The sequence below is a fragment of the Glycine max genome, chromosome 5 (genome assembly GCF_000004515.6).
Source record: "Glycine max cultivar Williams 82 chromosome 5, Glycine_max_v4.0, whole genome shotgun sequence".
NCBI classification, from domain to species: domain Eukaryota; kingdom Viridiplantae; phylum Streptophyta; class Magnoliopsida; order Fabales; family Fabaceae; genus Glycine; species Glycine max.
The window spans coordinates 10,515,575-10,536,599 of NC_038241.2; the positions used below are offsets into that span (position 1 = coordinate 10,515,575).

The window sequence follows — 21,025 nt, forward strand, 5'->3', positions numbered from 1 at the left end:
AATTAATTCTAAAACAAATAATTTATTTTATAAAAATAAAATTAATATAAATAACATATTTTTATAAATTTTAAATTATAAAACAAATATTTAAGCCTGTATAGAGACTACTGTGCACCACTTGTAAACTTCTCTACGGTAGCCTAATCCTAGAATCGATGCTATTGACCTGGTATTGCAGTAAAAAAAAAATCAGAATCAATCAGTATACACCACTCTGGGTGGACCATTCTTTTAATTTTTTGAAGACTCCCGAATATGGTGTTAAGCTTCAAAGTTAAAGTCCTGCCTTGCCAACAATTGCTTAACAAGAATCAGAATAAACGTTATTGTAATTATTTGATAAATATACGAATATATATATATATATATATATATATATATATAATTATTTTAATTAGTGACCTACTTTTTTTTAGGTTTAGTGACCTACTTAAATACTAATAAAAAATGAAATGGCATTTTCCTTTTTTTCTTATACTTAAAATTAATCTTGGTAATTTACTACTCTCCCCGCTGGAGAACCAGGGGGAAATGGCGGGAGATGATGAACACCCTTAATCAAATAGAAAAAACGCATCCAAATAAAAAATATTTCTGCCACCATATTCCATTTTCTTCACGGTGGTTGTTACTTGTTATTGCTGTGCGAAGGTGAAAAAAGGAAGAACAATGGAGGAAGCGAAGGAAAAGTGTTGGAGGATGGAAGTGGAGGAGAAGCTGAAGAGGCTGCAATCTCTTCTCTTCGGCGCAGAGCGCGCTCTCGAGAACAACGACTTCTCCTCGGCTTACATCCTCGCGCTTCGTCTCCTCGGATTCCTCGACGTGAATTCCCACTCCAACGTCGACGAAGCCTTCGTCCAACCGATTCGCCGCGACGCTCTCGCCAAACTCCACTTCGCTCGCCAATCCCTCACTCCTCAATCTGATCGGTGAGTTTGGTTTTTTTTGTTTTTAAAAAAAATTACAAAAATTCGGCAATGTATTATACTCTTGAACATTGGCATGATTTGGTTTTGAATTTCAAGGTTTTTGTTGTTGCTTAGAGTAATGCTGAAAATTTGAAAGCATTAGGTCGAAATTAAATGGTTTAATTAATAAATTTAACATACGACTTATTTTGATAAGTTTCAGTCACATGAGAAGGTTCTAAATTGTGGATGTAGCTGTATGATGAATTGCGTTTCTTCATAGGCTAAAGTTAACTTATGCGCTTCAGCTTTTGCAGAAGTTAGTGGAGAGAGTTTCCGTAAAAATTAAGTGCACAAGATGATTTTAGTTTAGAGAGAATCTCACTTCATTTTGCTTTCTTATTTTCTTCTCCTATAAGTGTGATACGGAGAAGTTTATCCAAATAGAGCCTATATCTTTGTTTTAGAATCTTCTGAACTTAAAAGGCACACTTATATGTGGTGCAAAGATAAAATTATTTCACATTGCATTGGCTGCAGTTCGTGTTATTCAGCAATTACAACAGAATTGGCAATTGCAGCCACAATTGAAATAAGGTGGTAAGAGTTTGGAGAAAGATTAAGAGTGACTTTCGTAAGTCTAAAATAAAGTTGTGTAAAATTGAAAGAATGCGGTTAAAAATTATTGAGATTTGAGGATAGTTGTTGGATGAGTCAAGCCATGGTTAGAAATTATTAAGTTAAGATTTTTGTTTGCAAAGTCCCAAGCCATGGTTTGGGCAAAAAAATTTGAGAGAATTCAATCAGAATTTATCAAGATTCGAGGTTAGTCGGATAAGTTACTGTATGTTTGTTTTTCTGTTGGTAAAATCTCCAAGGAATGTTTGCTCAGAAACACTAAGAGATATGCTTCTCCATTGTGTGCAAATGGAAAAGCAGACACACTCAATAGCGTGTTTGGATTTCTGTTTGCATAGTGATGGTCTGAGCAAAAGAATTTTCTCTGGTATATTTTACTCAAGCCTTGATTTTGGTGTTTGAAGTTAAAAACCAATATGCTATAAGTGGTGAAAAGCCATTCTTGGTTACTTTGAGAGTTGTGACACAGTGTGAAAACTCAAATTTCACATGTTGAATCAATATTCGCAATGTTTTTAAATTGCACTCGAGGTTGCAGTTGTAGTTTTGTTGCAATTTTTATATTGCAGACAAATATGTTGATGCGGTCACCATACTGGTGGGGAGACTCCAAAAATCTTGATGTTGTAGCTGCAATTGTGGTTGCAGATAGTTTTTAAAACCTTGAATATTAGTTTACTCTCCCATCTGTTCTCTCTTGTTTTTCTGTTGCTGTCTTTATGCTTCTCAACATTTTGGTTCCTCTTTATTTTCTTAGCCAAGCTTTTGAACAAGCAAAGAAATCTCCAGGACGCATTTTTGGCACAACAGGAGATATTGACATTGAGAAGATTCGGAATTCAAAGTACTTCCAAGCTCTTGTCAAGCAATCTAAAGAAAAGGATGAGAATCAATTGGTAAGACATGCTGACAATCACACTGTATTTAAAATCAATTTATTTATTGTACAATTCAACTTTTTATTGTTTTCTGTTCTTCCAGATTCTTGAGTTTATGGTTAGTGAATATAAGATTTCTTAAAAAATTATTAATTCAGGTTGATCACCTGGGGAAACAGGACAAAGCGGGCAGCAAAGCCTCAAAGCAAATGGTGCAAACTAAGTTACCATCCATGTATGGGAAAAGAAGCTTGAGGACTAGCAATGGTTCCAAGAGTATTTTTAACATGAAAAATAATAGCTCTGAGGACTGCATGAGTCTTGATAGGCCTCAATCTCATGCCAGCCATACAAAGGGTCCAGGTTTCTCTTCTATCTTGCAAGTTGAAGGAGAAGAAAGAGCTTTTGGAAACACATTCTCCACAAAACGTGTACACATGGAAAACAATAGCCCCAGAGTTGGATTTGTGAAGTCACCTTCAAGTAAGGAGGATGTTAACCCTGATGCTTGTGGTAACGGGTTTGTTACTGCTAGAGCAAAGCTGGTATAATTATTTTACCTTATTTGTCCATTTTCTCCCTTTTTCTGTCAATGAGTTTGGCAAATTAGGATGGGATGATGTGTTGACTGTTTTTTAGATTACAATTATAAGCATTTCAATCCTATTCTGTCAAATTTGCTGCATGTACTTTTAATTTATCTTTTTTAGTGCACTGAATTTTTTTCACGTGCATGTTATTCTCCTATTAAGAATGATGTACTTTCTAGACTTAAACATTCATGCTTTATAAGGAAACACCCTCTATTATTGTGTGGCTATCAAGCAAGCTTTCTAGCAAGATAAATCAGATAACTTCTATCTGAGTTAATATGCCATATTTCTTTTCCTATTCCTTTCTTGTGGTAATTTCTTTGTATGTAGCAATGTTGATGCCCTCAAATTATTGGGTCAGGAAATGGAAGCAAAGCAGAAGCGAGGAGTAGGCGGTTCACCCAGTGCCTCTGTCTCACCACAATGTGATAACAATTCTGCCAACAGGCTGTATGGTGGAAGATCATACGGTGTTCCACGACGTGGCGTCCGTGGTAATTTTGTTCCCCCGATTAAATCCAATGGGAACAATGCTGGAAATACAAGCACACGCATTGCTGGAAAATGTGATGATTCTTTAGATGACTCTACAAAGAAATGGTTAGTAGTACAATCATCATATTACTCTTCAAGTTCTTGCTCTCCATCTGCATCAACTCTCAAATTCATTCTATTTGTGTACTACATTCCAAAGTCCAAATGACAATATTCTTTCAATTTTTTTCTTTTGTAGACATTGTCTCAAAAAGTCTTTCGATCTTACAATCTGCTCATCTAATGGTGGGGGGGATCAACCCTTACCTTAAATTGCTACTCTAGTCTTTAGGTCTTTTAATTTTATGTACATATTAAATTTGTGATGTTTTCCTTCATTCCTCATGCAAATATTAAGAGAATGTTTAATATGAGACTAGTGTTTTTGGACTTGCCCCACTTTAAATCCTTTCCTCTCTTCCCAATAAGTCATTGATCTCAATCATGATTGATGATTGGTTGGATGATATATGCTTTCACTTCCTAATATGCTTCATATGCTTGTAGTCTGGAAATCCTATGTGGTCCTGATGGTGAGCTTCCTGAGAAATTGAGGAATTTGGATCCTCGCCTCATTGAACATGTTAGTAACGAGATTATGGACAGAGATCCCAATGTCCGGTGGGATGATATAGGTAATACAAAAAGCTGTTCATCTTTCTGCTTAGTTCATCAAATTGGAAGTTTGCATACTTATGAAACTAAGTATATGTCGTTTAATGACAATGCAGCTGGATTGGAGCATGCCAAGAAATGTGTCAATGAGATGGTCGTATATCCTCTGCAACGTCCTGACATATTCATGGGCTGTCGTTCCCCTGGGAGGGGTCTGCTTCTGTTTGGTCCCCCAGTAAGTACAAATTCCTCTTATGGTGATATAAATTGCAAAGACTCTGGTCTTTAATCTCTCTTATCCTTTGAATGCTAGGGAACTGGTAAAACAATGATAGGTAAAGCCATAGCAGGGGAGGCGAAGGCAACCTTCTTTTACATATCCGCAAGTTCTTTGACTAGCAAGTGGGTAAGTTTGATATGCTTATGATTTAGCTGTCTATTTTGAAGGTTTGCTGATATATTTCTGTTAAAGTTAAATAACTTGTGATGTGAATGTGAAGTTTATCAAAACATAGATTAGATGATTTTCTGCTGTTTTAGTTAGGTCGTGTAACCATAATCCGGAAAACTATTCTAATGTTTCTTACTGCTCTCAAATGGTTTCCCTCTCTGCTATGATAATTATAGATTGGTGAAGGTGAAAAGCTTGTAAGAGCCCTTTTTGGAGTTGCCAGTTGTCGTCAGCCAGCAGTAATTTTTGTTGATGAAATAGATTCGCTCCTGTCTCAGGTATGCTATTTTATAGCCAATAAATAAGTTTATTGCTATAGTAGGTTCTGATATTCTGAGCCATAACATTATCATCTACAAGGAAGTTTCATAACATGCAATTTTACTAAGTGAAAATTTACTGTAATTATGCCATTTATTTTTTCTTACTAATGCAAATTACTTTTTGCAGCGTAAATCAGACGGTGAGCATGAATCAAGTAGACGGCTAAAGACACAGTTTCTCATTGAAATGGAAGGCTTTGACAGTGGTAGCGAGCAAATTTTGCTTATAGGTTATTACCGACTCACTGGTTTCAAATTCCTTTTTTATTTGGCTCAGCAATACACTCAAATTTTAGCTCACTGCCTGTTTCTTTCGTGATAAGTAACAGGTAACTAAGGCATGGCCTTAGTTCATCAATATTTGTAATTTCATCTTTGGCAGTTGAAATGTGTTTTAGTAAACTTAAGACATGTTGCATTTGAGCATGAAGACAGTTTATATCCACTATCCAGGACAATGAATCACAAAACATAAGTCTATAATGTGATCATTGTCATACTTTCTCGAGTCCTTCCAGTGTCTGTATTTATTCAAAAGGAAGGAAAATTTAGGGCCTGTGTGGTTTGAGAAAATGTTTCTGTTTTCAAAATTTTCAAGTGGCTTTTTTGTAATTATTTTTGAAAATAAAAAATGAAAATAGAAAATGTTTTCTCAAAGCCCGTAGCTAGCCTATCTGTGTTTTTAATTGCTTTTGTATTATGCAAGATGATTGATTTTTCTGGTAATAATGGCAGCATCCCTATACATAATCTAACCCATTTACATGTTTTTAGAAATATATATTAAGGGTGTTGCCTGTTGGGTCTCTGATGTACAATTTTATGAACAGGAATCAAGTTTGATCTTGTTATAAATTTGGTTTATGTATCATGCGTTAGAGCATATACCGTGGTATTTGTTATACAAGTAACTTGGGTTTCTTAGGCCAACAAAATTTTCTTTCCTAGCGTTTTAATTTGATGGTACCTAGGCTTTCTCACATAAACTAGTGCTGTCATACTATTTCTTATAGAATTTGGGTAAAAAAAATTATACATTACAGGGGCAACAAATCGTCCCCAAGAGCTTGATGAAGCAGCACGAAGGAGACTTACTAAACGACTTTATATTCCCCTACCTTGCTCAGGTGCTAATCACGATTCTACATCTTTTTAAACAAACTCTTATAGCACTAGGTGATTGACATTTTTGTATTGGACATAAAGAGGCAAGAGCTTGGATTATACGTAACCTTCTAGAGAAAGATGGATTATTCAAGCTATCATGCGACGAAATGGATATCATATGCAAATTTACGGAAGGTGTGAACTTATACTTTTTTCAAGTTCATTACAGTATCTTCTGCATAGCAGTTTGACTATTAGTTTAAATAGGGGTGTGAAAAAAAAAAAAAAAACTGAACTGTTCATAAACCAAACTGAACATATAAAAAAATCCAAACCAAACTATAAATGAGTGTGAAATGGATAACCGAGCTAAATTGAGTCAAACTTAACAAAAAAAAAAACAAATCATTTTGAGAAAAAAGCAAACTGAACCACTATAAATAAACGAATCATTTTTTATAGTCCTTTGGTTCGGTTCAGTTTTTTTTTGAAAAAACTGTTTTCACACAGCACTAAGTTTTAAAAAGAATTCGTTGGTTTCCGGTGATTGATTTGCTTTGCTTTTACTTGGTAACTTTTCTAGGTTATTCAGGATCAGACATGAAAAACTTAGTGAAGGATGCTTCTATGGGACCCCTAAGAGAGGCTTTAAGTCAAGGTATAGAAATTACAAAGTTGAAAAAGGAGGATATGCGACCTGTAACTCTTCAGGTATGCAGAATGCAGCATGTGCCTAAACCTGAAAATTTCTCAGCTTGATTAATTATAAAATGGTTTACTCACTTTGTGTAGGATTTCAAGAATTCCCTCCAAGAGGTGAGGCCTTCTGTTTCCACAAATGAACTTGGCACTTATGAACAATGGAACAAGCAATTTGGAAGCCTATCACTGTAGTGGCATGTGTTATAACTGAATGGAGACTAAGCATATCAACAGCTAGTCACAGAGATGGTAGCTACTAGCAATTACATCAGTCAGATAGAGCTGTACCTTAATACCTGCAGTATGGTAATCTTTATGTTTAAATCAACTCTCATCGCGCCTTGCATAACCCATTAGATATAAAATTCAATTGGTGCAAGTTGAATATGATGACGATGTTTTTAAGAATTTAGGTCTCAAGCACACAGCATGTTTTACAGGCAGCATTTTCTGTGATGTTGATTATGAACATGTTCAATTATCAGGATTAGCTATAGCTAAAACATCTGCAGAACTTCATTGTATTGTTTGTCTGAGCATTTGTTGTTTCTTTTGCTTAATTAAGACACTGAAATGTACTAAATACTAATTCTTGTAGCTTGGTTTCCATTTCATTTAAATAAATATAACTCTAAATTCATCTCAATACTAAGAATGAAGCCAATACACCTTTTCAGGCCAGTACAAATTTTAATAAGCGCATAAAGAATTTATTTCATTCTTAAAATAAAATAAAAAATTATAAGAATTGAGATAAATGAGCTATATTTTACGTAAATGAAATGAAAATATAAGCATATAAGAACCTTGATCACCAATCAAAGCATGATGTGTGTTGTTTCACCTTTACTATTCTTGGATTCGAGTCTTGAATACATAATTGTGTGAGAATTTTGTTATTCATAATGATCCTAATTGACTCAAATAAAATTACCTCTAGAAGAAAACACCTATAGTCTAAACCAAAAAGAAAAACCAAAAAGAAAAAGCATACAAGAACTTTGACAACATTTGAACAAAAATATAACTGAAAAGGCATTTTTTTTCTTATTTCGTTTGAAAAGAAAATGGGTCACTTTAACATAATTTGTTGGACAATAATTTCTACACTTGCATAATATCCATGATACATATTTATTCAAAGAACTGGGTAACATGAAATCATGGATATATATTGAAATGTAGCAGCTTTTTTATCAAAAGGGGTATATTTTTTCGTTATTTTTCAATCAGGGATAAGTTTTAAAAAATTACCTGGGGTAAGTCGTAACAGGTGTTACGACTTTGAGTTAGAAGTCGTAACACTTGATACGACTTTTTATTTTATTTTAACTAAGTCATAAAATTATTTACGACTTCAATTAATTTTTTTTACGACTTCAACGTTGTAAGGAATTTTTTTTTCTACGACTTCAACATTGTAAGGAATTTTTTTTTTATTTTACGACTTTAAAGTCATAAAACCTTTTTTTTTGTTTACGACTTTGAAGTCATAAATCACTTTTTCTTAATGTTTAAGTTACTTTTTTCAATTTATAATTTTTTTACGGTTTTCTTTTTCTTATTTTTTTTAAATTTTTTTAAAAATTATTTAAATGTATTATAAATAATATTAATTTGACTTATTATTAGTATATTTTTTATGGTTTTGTTTTATATGTTATTAATTTATTTTAATGTTTTATTATTTAAAATATGTTATATATTTTTAATATTTTTTTATTTAAATGTTTTTGTTTATTTAAAATTTAGATAATCTATTAATAAAATACATAATAAAATTAAAAAGAGATACTAAAAATTTGAAACACTTCAATTTAAAAATTGACTATATTTAAATAAAAATTACATATTTATTAAACTAATAGTGAGATGATGTTCCACAACGAGTTCTTCTACATATGTGTCTTAGTCTCTCATCTTGTTAGACTGGATTTGCCTATGTTTGTTGTCTTCTTGGTCTACAACTTCTACCTCCTCTTGTTCTAGGATGCTCACGTGTAATTGTGTGTTGTTGTTGAGAAACTAATCACCACCGTTGTCATCATCATCATCGTTATTGTTGTTATCATCATCATCCTCCTCATCTTCATGACCCATGTCACGCATTTGAGTAGGTAATGATGGACGATAACAAGAAGTCGATGGTGGTAGATTACATGCAGATGGTGGAGTGTTGAAAGTGGTGGCAAACATTTGTGAGGGGCCACCAAAAACATTTGAGATAAAAGGGACTTGAAATGAGTATTGAGGCATATATGATGAGAACCCTACTGGTTGAAAACTTTGTTCACATCCTTGAGACGCGTATCCAGAGAAGGCTGCTGATTGATACTGTGCTTGTGATGGATGATGTTGGGACATAAATCCAGGAACATGCACTAGAGGTACATTGGGTTCTTCATATGATTGATGTTGGTGATGACCAGGATAATACCGTGATTCAAATTTACAAAGTTAGAAATAATATAAATAATAATATCAATAATTTTTTAAAATTGTAAAGTAGATTTACAACCTCAATAGATAGTGTTCCTTCACGCGATATATATCGTCTAGTTCGACATATATACCATTGCATGTATTCTGAATTTTCATGCAAAAGACTTTGGTCCATTTCACTATGAATAATATGATCATTCCAATGATTCCATTTGGAAATCCAGTGACGATGGTGAGGCCAAAAAATATTCTTTTTCCCTCTCATATCTATGTCGTGGAGTTGATCTAGGTTTGGTGGGTCATCTAAAATAATTTGTCGCGGTCCAAATTGTCTCATGACCCTATCTATTGGATGCCATTCCACAATTGCAAAACATATGAGAAAGAATTTTGCTCGAACAATCATTGATACCTCAACATCATTAATTAATGGCTTTATTTCTGGTGTGTCATAAAGAGTCCACAAGAACTGCAACACATACATTATTATTGTCACATATTTATAATCGAATAGAAAACAAAAAAAAATAGTTAAGTCATCAAAATTGAAAAATGAACCTCATTAATATGTAGCCTATCAAATATGATGTGTATCAATCTCACTGAATTGGTGAGAATATTTGTTTTGGTCCTTGGACAAGACACCTTCGTGCAAGAGGAAATCCGAGTCCTTCTTGTATTTCTTTCATGGATAAGTGATCTATCTTTGGGGTAATACATTTAATGCGGTCTAATGTGTTTCGCTCTGGGATACTACTTGTTTGTGTGGATGCGAAATCTACCGGCAAGTGCATTGGGTCGTCAAGTAAATAATTAAAACGGTGTGAACCGAGTATTGAACTCAGGGAACTTGTTCATTTGGTAAAGGTTTGTTCAATAAGCAGACATTTGCAAACAGAAATCATGATTGTGAATGAAAGTAAAAGTATATTCTATTCTAATTACAAAGCAATAAACGTAAGCAAGTAAGTGTGAAAACACATATCTAAAGGCGTTGGGTCCTCTTACTGAGCAAATTGATGCAATTAAGGATGTTTCTCTAATTAAAGATGTTTTCGTGTTCTATGCTGAAGGCTAAAGTACTAAACACCGATGTCTCGTGAGTTTAGCCTAATTCTAATTAAACTTCGTTCGCAGATGTCTCTTGTTGAAGTTAGCTTAATTGAACAGTTTTATGATCACAGCATAATAAAAACTAAATTACCTCACTCCGTGTCCAGACATACGGTAACCTAACCCTGCTCTATCAAGTTTTAAGGAGACAGTACATCTTTCAATGCTAAAGCTCCTAACAGTACACACATATGGGTGATCAAGCCATAAGCAAGCAATAATAAAGTGCTGATAGAAACAATGAACACATAAAACAACCTTAATTAGATAGGGAAAGAGTTTACATCAATTACTCAGCAAGAATCCCCAATTGAGGGTTTAGCCTTCCATGGCAAGGAAGCTCCTTTAACAATGAAGAAGAGGAATTAAGAGAAATTGCTTGCTTACAAAGGAGTGGGGATGTCTCCTCCACCTCTAGGAATCTCACAATCACTCAAAAACTCACAAATCTTCCTAAAAGATCAAAACTTGGCTTCTTGCTCTGTTCTTAGCCTCTGTATATTTCACTCCACAAGCTCTGATGGCAAGTCCTTCTTGTGTGTTTTTCCGCCTCTTTTCATTCTCTGCAAATCAGGCTTAAAAAAGGGCTTCCTTTCCACGAAAGGGCGCTTAGCGCCATTCTCGCGCTAAGCGCGAGTAAGTGAGATTTGGCTTAGCACCAATCTTGCGCTTAGCGCAAAAGAGACAACTGTCTGGCTTAGCGAGCTGCATACACGCTAGGCGCGTGCTGGCGTGGAAGAACTCTCTTTAGGCTTGTCCTCAATCGCTAAGCCACTGCTGTCTCGCTTAGCGGTTTGGTCTCGCTAAGTGCATGGTTCAGGCTTAGCGAGATAGCAACTTTTGCACCTTCATAATTTTCTCCTTTTTACTTGAAATTGAGGTGAAATTTACATTAAATTCATAAGGAAGGCTTTTACTAAGCACATATGAAAACTAAACTATAAATATTTACAATCCTACCAAAAATAACCATAAATTGGGAGATTTATATACATTTTGTAAAAGTTTTCTATACAGAAGTTAGTCGTATAAGACGACTAACACGGTCCCTCACCCATGACTGTAGCAACAACAAACATCCACCGATTTCTATTTGGTCCGGCTTCACAGCCCGATCTAGAGCTCAGAAAAGGGATGCTAATACTGCTGCACCCCAACTGTAATGACTTTCCTCAGTTAAATTTGATAATAAAAGGAGATACATAAAATGAACTCTTGCATCTGATATATCTGGCATCAAACAGCCGCCTATGAGCATTATGATATGAGCTTTACATGTTGTGCAATGACAACATCATCACCATCAACGGGAAGTTGCTCCAAATTTTGCCGGAACCAACTTAGATAAATCATTTTACCCTTTACATACTTATCAAGTGGAGTTTCCCCTAGTAATGCTTGACAAGCAACACGTACATCACCGATGATGATATCGGTTACCGACAATCCATCAATCTTCAAGCCCAACTGTAGGGCCACATCCTGTAAAGTAATGGTTGTCTCTCCATGTGGAAAATGAAATGTGTGAGTCTCAGTTCTCCAACGTTCAACCAACACACTAACCAAATGTTGGTTAATATCAACTTTTTCGACATTTATAACATGACCGAAACCAGCTAAAATGATTAGATTTTTGAATCAATTATCTATTCGATCCAAGTGGGTAAAAGCCCAAACATAATTATACCTCGGACGAATCATACTCTCTTGGCCTTCCCACACTTGATTTGAAATATGGTTGTCTTGTAAGCGCAACAAGGAGCCATCAAATGGTCCGAGTTGTGCATGTGTTATTGGTTGACAATGAAGAACAAAACAAATGGATAGAAGGATGAAAATAAGAATGGAGAAGAATGAAAGGAGGGTGGTGTAAGGTAATGGTTGACACAATGGTTTTTTGCCAAAGTATGACCTTCTGATATCTTAACTTGTATAATATTGTTTCACACTTGCTGGAGTCCAATATACACAACTTAAAGCATGTTTGAGTGGTCCGTGATTCAAGTTATTATTGAGTAGCTTTATTTATGGCAACATAAGTTATTATTGACTAGCTTTATTTATGACAAGATTCCACGATATGATACATCATTTCATGTAAGAGACCCTATAAGCATGTTTCACGAGATAGGAACTATGAGTGGCAAGATTCCACAATCTGATACATCATTTCATGTACCTATAAGCATGCTTCACGATATACCAACTTTGAGTAGCATGTGCATGCTTCTTAACACCACTTTGCTTTTATACTATTCACGCATGTGCAAGCTTCACGGGTGCAATTTATTGAAGCATACAAAGCTTTAATATTAGTGTTTTCAACATCCTCTTCTGAAGCTACCATGTGCAAACATTAAAATACTGTAGTTTTGGGCTTTTTCAGTCCTAGCTTTTTCATTGCTAGCTTCACGACAATCATAAATGGAAACCATGTGGTAGCTTCATGAGTGCTAAACACTATTGTTTTCGGCTTTTTCATTGCTGCGCATTGACTGAACAACACACTACATCAAACAAGCTTCATGTAAAATCAAAATGGTGCAGTTTTATTCAGCATTTTGCAGCACTTTAACTACATGCTAATAACTAATGTTGTTGCATTAAACGGGCGAAAAGATCACTGCATTCTGCAATGAAAACACGCGAAATGGTAAACCAAACAGCTGCAAATTGAAGCTTGTTGAAGTCGAGAAGAAACAAACGACTTCGAAGTCATGCTCCTTCCTGTGACTTCACTATTCGGATGAATGGTGAAGATTGAAGCATCAACAAAAATGGAGGGCGCGTGTGAATTAATGAAGTCGTGGAAGATCACGCGACTTCACTATTCATTTTAAATCATTTTATATATATCAATATATTTTACGTTGACTGCATGGTAAGTTTGGTTTACACTTGTTGAATTAATTATGTTTTAGTATATTAGTGTTTAGTTATTATTAATTTAGGGTTTAGTTAGGTAAATTATTATACATGTTAAATTAATTTTGTTTAGTTACTATTTTATGTTTTAGTATATTAGTGTTCAATTATTATTAATTTAGGGTTTAGTTAGATAAATTATTATACATGTTAAATTAATTTTGTTTAGTTACTATTTTATGTTTTACTATATTAGTGTTTAGTTATTATTAATTTAGGGTTTATTTACATTAATTAATTTTTAGAATATTAAATTAGTTAAAGAATTTATTATTTTATGGTAGCTATTATTATTTTTATTGATAGTGGATGCATTAGTTAGTATTCGCTGTTTTAAAACATTGTTCACTTCGATGTAATTTATAAAAGGAGGTGTAGTTGACACTTATAATTAACATTTACATAATTTTGCATCTGTTGCATCTAAACAACCAATTGATTCTCTCATTTCGACGTGTTAGTGTTACTAGTATATTTTTTTTAGTGTTACATACACAAAGTTAGAAACTTTTTCTACACTTTCGTTTTTTTTTTAACAGTTTTTAAAAAGGTTTTTTATTCGATAGATACACAAAATTGATGTCATTTCACTAATAAATTACTTTTTTTTACCGATGACTAGCCAATAACCCATAATAAGAGATAATGTTAGCAACTTCAGTGATGACGAGCAACAACACAATTTTCATAAACATGGTGAACCAAGCAATCAAAGTGAGTCATCTTCATATTTTGAAACTATCAGTAGCCAACTTTAAGAAAATCAAGAGTACTCAAATCCTTATCAAAGGAGAGGGAGTGTTGTATGATATTTTAGGGATCTTAATAAAAGACCAATAATCACCAGAAATACAATACGTTAGATTATCAAGAGAGGTTGTGAAAAATACCTGGATCCATGATAAGCAGCAGAATTTATGAGTCTGAGGAACTGTTGGTTTTGTGTTCTTCCTTAACCAAATCGCCGTTTTCCTTTTGGGACCTTAGGTTTCTCATCAGATGGGGAGAAGAGAATACAATTTCTGATTTGGTGTATCGGGAACCACAACCTTGCTTTAGGTTTTAACCTGTTAGAGTGCTCATTATTCCCTAACGGGCCAAATTGGTTTCCGCTTATCAAGCCCATATTAATTTCTGATGATAGTCCAATAGGCTCACTGTTAGTTGTCTTATATGACTAACTTTTGTATAGAAAACATTTTCCAAAACTTGTATAGTTTCCCTAATTTATAGTTATTTTGTAGGGATTTGTAAATAAATCTTGTTTTATTGTTATAGTTGTCTCTAGAATATTCTCCATTTGATTTAATGATGAAATTTGTTCAATTTCAGGTTAAAAGATGCTAAGTCTTGAAGTGCTATAAGTAGCAGTTGCGCTCAGCTCACCATTTGGGCTCAGCGCGCATCCAACGCTAAGGGCGACAGAAGAATCTGGCAGAGCATAAATATCAAGGCCGTGCGCTAAGTGCGAGATCCGCTCGCTAAGCACGATGGTTGTCTTTAGTCAGGCTCAGCGCATGACTGGCGTTAAGCTCAAATCCACTAACTCGCGCTAAGTGCGAGGGTGGCGCTAAGCTCAACATCGCAGATTCAGAGCCTATTTAAAGTTTGTCTTGTGCAGAATTAGGGTACACAATTTTAGCAAGCAATATAGAATTCCAGAGCAAGTACACCATAGTGCTAATTTTGAGATAGAAGCTCTGGAGGCAGTGAGAGGAGCAGCTTTGCAGAGAAGCCTAGGGTTCTTCAATCAGAGAGAGATTAGTGAGTTGTAGAGTGATTGTGAGGTGTTGAGAAGAGGAGTAGGGATCCCCCTTCTTGTGTAAGGAACAATTATTCTGTACTCTCAATCTCATTTGTGTTAAGGTTTTTCTGTAATGGCTAGCTAAACACCCTTGTTGGGGATTTCTAAGGAATAACTGATGTAATTACTTTAATATCTAATTAATTGTGTTTTATGTGTTCAATGCTTCTTTCAATGCTTAATTTATGCATGCTTTTGGTCTAATCACCCATTTGTGTGTACAGTTAGGTGACTTTAGCATTGGGAAATGTATTGTTGCCTTAGAACTTGATAGAAGCAGGATTGAATAACCACATTACCAGGGATGGATTGTTGGAGTTTTGGTTTTCTGAATATGTTGTTACGATAATGCTGTTTAAGTTAAGCCTAGTCTTACAAGAGGGATCTGCGGACAAAGCTTAGGTTAAATTAGTCTAAACTTACGAGGGATCGAGGTTTAGTACTTTAGGCTACAGCATAGAACACAAGAGCATGATTGATTAGAGAAATATCCTCATATGCATCAACTTGTTTGTTAGAAAGACCCAACGTTTTTTACCTATTGTTGTCAACTTTTACTTACTTGCATTTACTGTTTTTACCATAGAAGAAGTTTATTTATTTTTTTAACCATCGATCATCAATGTTGTTCCAACAATGCCTTACTTCTGAATAAAACTCTATCTAATAAGCAAGTTCCCTGAGTTCGATACTCGGATCACTCCGTTTTGATTTTAAATACTTGAAGACTCGATGCGCTTTCCGGTGTTTCATTTCCCTTGAATATATTTGTTGAAGATTGGAGGAAAAGGAACCATATGGGAAAAAGAACACTCACCAAATTAGATCAGTTTTATTAAGCCCATAAATGTAAATAACTAATATAAATGATAAATATAATATGTAGCCCACACTAATTAATTAATTAGGAATTATAAAATTCCTAACAATCATCCACTTGAGCTTCATATTAACCTTAATCGTTTATATTACAAAAGTCTTTAGGCCCATAACCGTATGTTATTTACTTTTAGACTTTCCTTAAACAATCTGGTCCATCTTATATAGTAACACAGAACCATTGCAGTTTTTCTCACAATCCAATGTGTTTGAGCCATAATGATCACCAATGTCACGTATACTTGATGACATAGATCAAATATGGATAAGCGGCATGAAAATAACATGCAATGTGATCTCATTCATGTTCATTTCCAACTAGTCCAAACTTTATTCTTTATAGAGATCAATCCAAACACAATATAAATATTGCAAACAAAACAAGCTCAAAATGAAATGATTACCTTCAACTTTATTTTATAGAAAATCAATCTATACAAATATCTGAAAAACATATGGCATATATGGAACATAAATGGGACTCCCACTAAACTAAGGTACTATGAGGAATCAATCCCATATGAGCAGTGTGCTCATGAAAAACTTTAGGTACCAAACTTTTCGTAAGTGGGTTGGCTAGCATAGTTGAGTTATTGTCACAATAAATCTTTAATGGTCTTTCAATGCCATCGACCACATGCAAACCAGTGACAAAATTTCTCAGCCATATCCCATGGTTGGATGGCTCAAAACAAACAATGAACTTCGCAGCCATGGTCGAAGAAGCTATGAGAGTCTGTTTAGCAGACTTCCGAGAGATAGCTCCTCCAGCCAGCATAAATATGTATCCATATGTGGAGCGTTTACTATCTTGACATCCAACAAAATCAGAGTCTGAGTACCCAATGATCTCCAAATTCTCAGGCTTCTGATAAGTGAGCATGTATCCTTTTGTTCTCTTTAGGTAACGCATCACACGTTTTGCTGCTTTCCAATGCTGCATTCCAGGATTTCTCAAATATCTACCCAGAACTCCTACTACAAATGCTATATCGGGACGAGTGCAAACTTGAGTGTACATTAGACTTCCTACTGTTGATGCATAAGGAATCTTTTGCATCTCTATTCTTTCAAGGTCATTATTGGGGCATTGTTTGAGACTAAATTTGTCTCCTTTAGCTATCGGGGTATCTCCTGGTTTACTATCTTTCATGCTGAATCTATCTAGGACCTTGTCGATATAACTCTCTTGTGACAACCTTAGGATACCTTGAGAGCGATCTCTTAGTATCTTGATTCCTAATACAAAAGAGGCTTCCCCAAGATCTTTCATCTCAAAATTTTTCGTCATAAATTTCTTAGTCTCTTGTAAGAAGCTTATATCGTTGCTAGCAAGCAGTATATCATCGACATATAACACCAAGAATGAGTATTTACTCCCGCTAAACTTGTGGTATACACAATCATCAACTGCATTTTCCGCAAAACCATATGAGGTAATGACTTGATGGAACTTGTAATACTATTGACGGAAAGCTTGTTTCAAACCATAGATGGATTTATTTAGTTTGCAAACCATAGACTTTGAGTCACTTAATACAAAGTTTTCTGGTTGCATCATATGAATTGTTTCTTCAATGTCACCATTTAGAAAAACAGTCTTAACATCCATCTGATGTAGCTCTAAATCACAGTGAGCTACCAGTGTCATTATTGTTCTAAAAGAATCCTTTGAAGATACTGGAGAAAAAGGTTTCTTTATAGTCAATGCCTTCTTTTTGGGTAAATCCTTTAGTGACTAGACGAGCCTTATATCTCTCGACATTTCCCTTTGAATCCCTTTTGCTTTTAAATATCTATTTGCAACCAATAGGTTTCACACTTTTAGGCAATTTGAGGAGATCCCAAACGTCATTGTCTTGCATAGATTTCATCTCATCCTTCATGGCATTGATCCAGTTTTGAGAGTTAGAACTACGCATGGCTTGACAAAATTTAATCGGATCATCCTCTATTAAACCAATGTCATCCTCATGTTCTTGGAGAAAGATAATATAATCATCAGGGATTGTACTTCTCCTCTCTCTATCAGATCTCCTTAATGACACTTCTTGAGGTTGTTAAGGTTTTTGTATAGGTATTTAAGGAAGAACCCCATCATTGTCTTGTTCTCGAACAACAATAGGTATGAGGACTTGAGCACTGTCAATAACAGGTTCTTGAACATTGTTTTCTATTATTGGAGTTGTTTCTTGAACAACAATAGGTATGAGGACTTGAGCACTGTCAATAACAGGTTCTTCCTCAAAGACAACTTTCCTTATGTTCTTTTCCTTCCCAAACTCAAATTCCTCAAGAAATCTTGCATTTCCCGTTTCAAATATTGATCTTAAAGTGGAATCATAAAACTTATAGCCCCGAGAGCATTCAACATAGCCAACAAAATAACAGTTAATTGTTCTTGAATCCAGCTTTCTTTCATGTGGCCTATAAGGTCATGCCTCAGCCGAACAACCTCAAATATGCAAATGCATAATGCTTGGCCTTTTGCCAGTCCAAAGTTCATAAGGGGTTTTATTAACTACTTTACTTGGCACCCTATTAAGGATGTAAGCTACGGTCTTTAAGGCTTCTTCCCAAAGTGACTTTGGCAAAAAAGAATAACTAACCATACTTCTCACCATATCCTTAAGAGTTCAGTTTCGTCATTCTGCAACACCATTCATGCTAGATTTTCCTGGCATAGTGTATTGTGGAACAATTCCACACTCTTTGAGAAAAAGTGTAAAAGGTCTTGGATGTTGTTCTCCTGATCCATCATATCTACCATAGTACTCACCACCATGGTCAAATTTGATAACCTTAATTTTCTTTCCAAGTTGAAGTTCAACTTCAGCCTTGAAACTCTTAAAAACGTCTAGGGATTAAGACTTCTCATGTATCAAATAAAGGTTACCGTATTTAGAGTAGTCATATATGAACGAGATAAAGTATTGTTGCCCATTCCAAGAAGGTGTTGGAAAAGGACCACAAATATCCATATGTACTAGTTCTAAGATGTATTTAGCTCTTTTGGCGCCTAATTTCCTTATGTTTGTTCGTTTTCCCTTTATGCATTCAACACAGACTTCAAAGTCTGATAAATCTTAAGGTTCAATAATTTCATCCGACACAAGTCTCTGAATTATCTGTTTAGAGATATGACCTAAGCATTTGTGTCATAAAGTGGCTGAATTCTCTTTTAATTTCCTTTTTGTACCACGTGAATTTGTTTGCAGTATTTCATTATAGGAACAATTAACATCCAACATATATAGATTATCAATTAATGAACCAGAACCAATCAAATTCGAATTTTGGTAGAGACTAACTTTATTATTTCCAAATGAACAAGAAAAACCAAATTTGTCCAAACTAGAAATAGAAATTAAATTCCATCTAAAAGACGGTACAACAAAAGTCTCAACCAAATCCAAATAAAATCTATTCTTTATCTGCAATCTAAAAGTTCCTATTGCCTCCACCGCAACCTTTTTGCCATTGCCAACAAATATGAATCTTTCATCATCACTTGGCAGTCGTCTCCACAGGCAACCCTGCATGGTTACACTTATGTCAGTAGTAGCACCAGAATCTACCCACCAAGTATCTTTACGTACAAAAGCTAAATTAACTTTAGAACAAACAAGAGTAAGAGATTTACCTTTCTTTACATGCTATGTGGCATACTTGGGACACTCTTTCTTCATGTGTCCAGACTTCTTGCAAAAGTAGTAGGTAAATTCCTCATCCTTTTTTGGTTTCTTTTGTTGAGAAGACCCTTCAGCAGCACCCTTAGTTTTCTTTCTTTTCTTATTCTGAGAGGGTGGAGCTTAAATGAGCACTTTCAGATCTGTATCTCTGCAGCCTCTCTTCCTCTTGCACACAGTGAGATATAAGTTCATTAAAGGACCATTTGTCCTTTTGAATGTTATAACTCACTTTGAATTGCCCAAAGTGTACAGAAAGTGAGATCAAAACTAAATGCACAAGCAGGTCTTCACCAAGCTCTAACTTAAATGCTTTCAGTTTAGATGTCAAGTTAGACATTTTCATTATGTACTCTCTTATATTACTTTTGCCCTTATACTTCATGGAGATGAGTTTAGCCAAAAGGTTACTCATCTCTGCCTTCTCATTTTTGGCAAAGTACTATTCAATTTCATCAATAAATTTTTTTACATTTTCACCCTTAGAAATAGAGCCCTGAAACGCTTCTGAAATAGAGCGCTTCATGATCAAAATACACATTCGATTGGAACGATCCCATTTCTCAATTTTTACCTCATTGGAGGCTTCCGTAGTGGAAGTGATCGTTCAGTTCTCAGTGCCAAATCCAAATCCATACCGCCGAGAACAATTTCTACAGCTTCCTTCTAGACCTTAAAATTTGTCTCATTCAGCCATGGGAATACTATTCACTTGAGCAGCACTAGCAACAGAAACTGAATAATAAAATAATTACATGCTCACAAATAAGCCAATAAGTTATATATATATATATATATATAACAAGACATGTGCAAAATAGTTCACATAACAAACCCATCACAAGATACCCAGCACAACATTAATTCACAGTCTTTGGACAGAGAAATTAATTTGTAATTGGTACTCTCAACGCAATGATCAAATATTGATAATAAATTATTTCAAAACAGTCTTTCTTTGGACGGACTATAATTCACATGAAAATATCTTATAATTGTCACACATTTATCATTACAGATACAAACTTATTTGGCCAAATTGTGTCTTCCTTTGGGTTAAGCACAATTCGCATAAATAATTTTATACTAATATCTATGCAATTTTAATTAAATTAATTTACGCAATAAAGATTGCTTTGACAATATATTATTTCAATCAACTCAATTAAAATTACAGAACATAAAAAAAAGGAATAATTTTGAGGGTTTGTAATTTCTGAATTTACACCAAAACATAATGGGAATCACCATTAACACACATAATTCACAAATAGAAACAAGGAAAACAAAAATAAAATGCAAAAGCCAAATTGCATTTAACGATATGCAACAGGGGTTTTCTTATGATGATATAATAAAGCCAAAGATTATGTATCACATGTATATCATGTCATGACATGTATGGCATGGATTCATGGCA

At 34.6% G+C, this 21,025-nt stretch overlaps 1 protein-coding gene across 1 annotated transcript; it reads left to right on the forward strand.

Annotated features, from left to right (window-relative positions):
• The first annotated feature begins 492 nt into the window (after window positions 1–492).
• LOC100776024 (ATPase family AAA domain-containing protein FIGL1) lies at window positions 493–7,277 on the forward strand. The gene is made up of 13 exons (XM_003524565.4): window positions 493–932; window positions 2,308–2,446; window positions 2,587–2,973; window positions 3,383–3,621; window positions 4,063–4,190; window positions 4,287–4,405; window positions 4,484–4,576; window positions 4,798–4,899; window positions 5,072–5,174; window positions 5,988–6,071; window positions 6,151–6,246; window positions 6,635–6,762; window positions 6,844–7,277. The coding sequence occupies exons 1-13, from the start codon at window positions 673–675 to the stop codon at window positions 6,943–6,945; spliced, it is 1,980 nt and encodes a 659-aa protein (XP_003524613.1). The 5' UTR covers window positions 493–672; the 3' UTR covers window positions 6,946–7,277.
• The last annotated feature ends 13,748 nt before the right edge of the window (window positions 7,278–21,025 follow it).

Coding starts and splice junctions, on each gene's coding strand:
- LOC100776024 (XM_003524565.4), top strand. CDS start 673: ATGGAGGAAGCGAAGGAAAAGTGTTGGAGGATGGAAGTGGAGGAGAAG. Junction 3,622..4,062: donor GATGACTCTACAAAGAAATG/GTTAGTAGTACA, acceptor ATATGCTTGTAG/TCTGGAAATCCTATGTGGTC. Junction 6,247..6,634: donor CATATGCAAATTTACGGAAG/GTGTGAACTTAT, acceptor TAACTTTTCTAG/GTTATTCAGGATCAGACATG.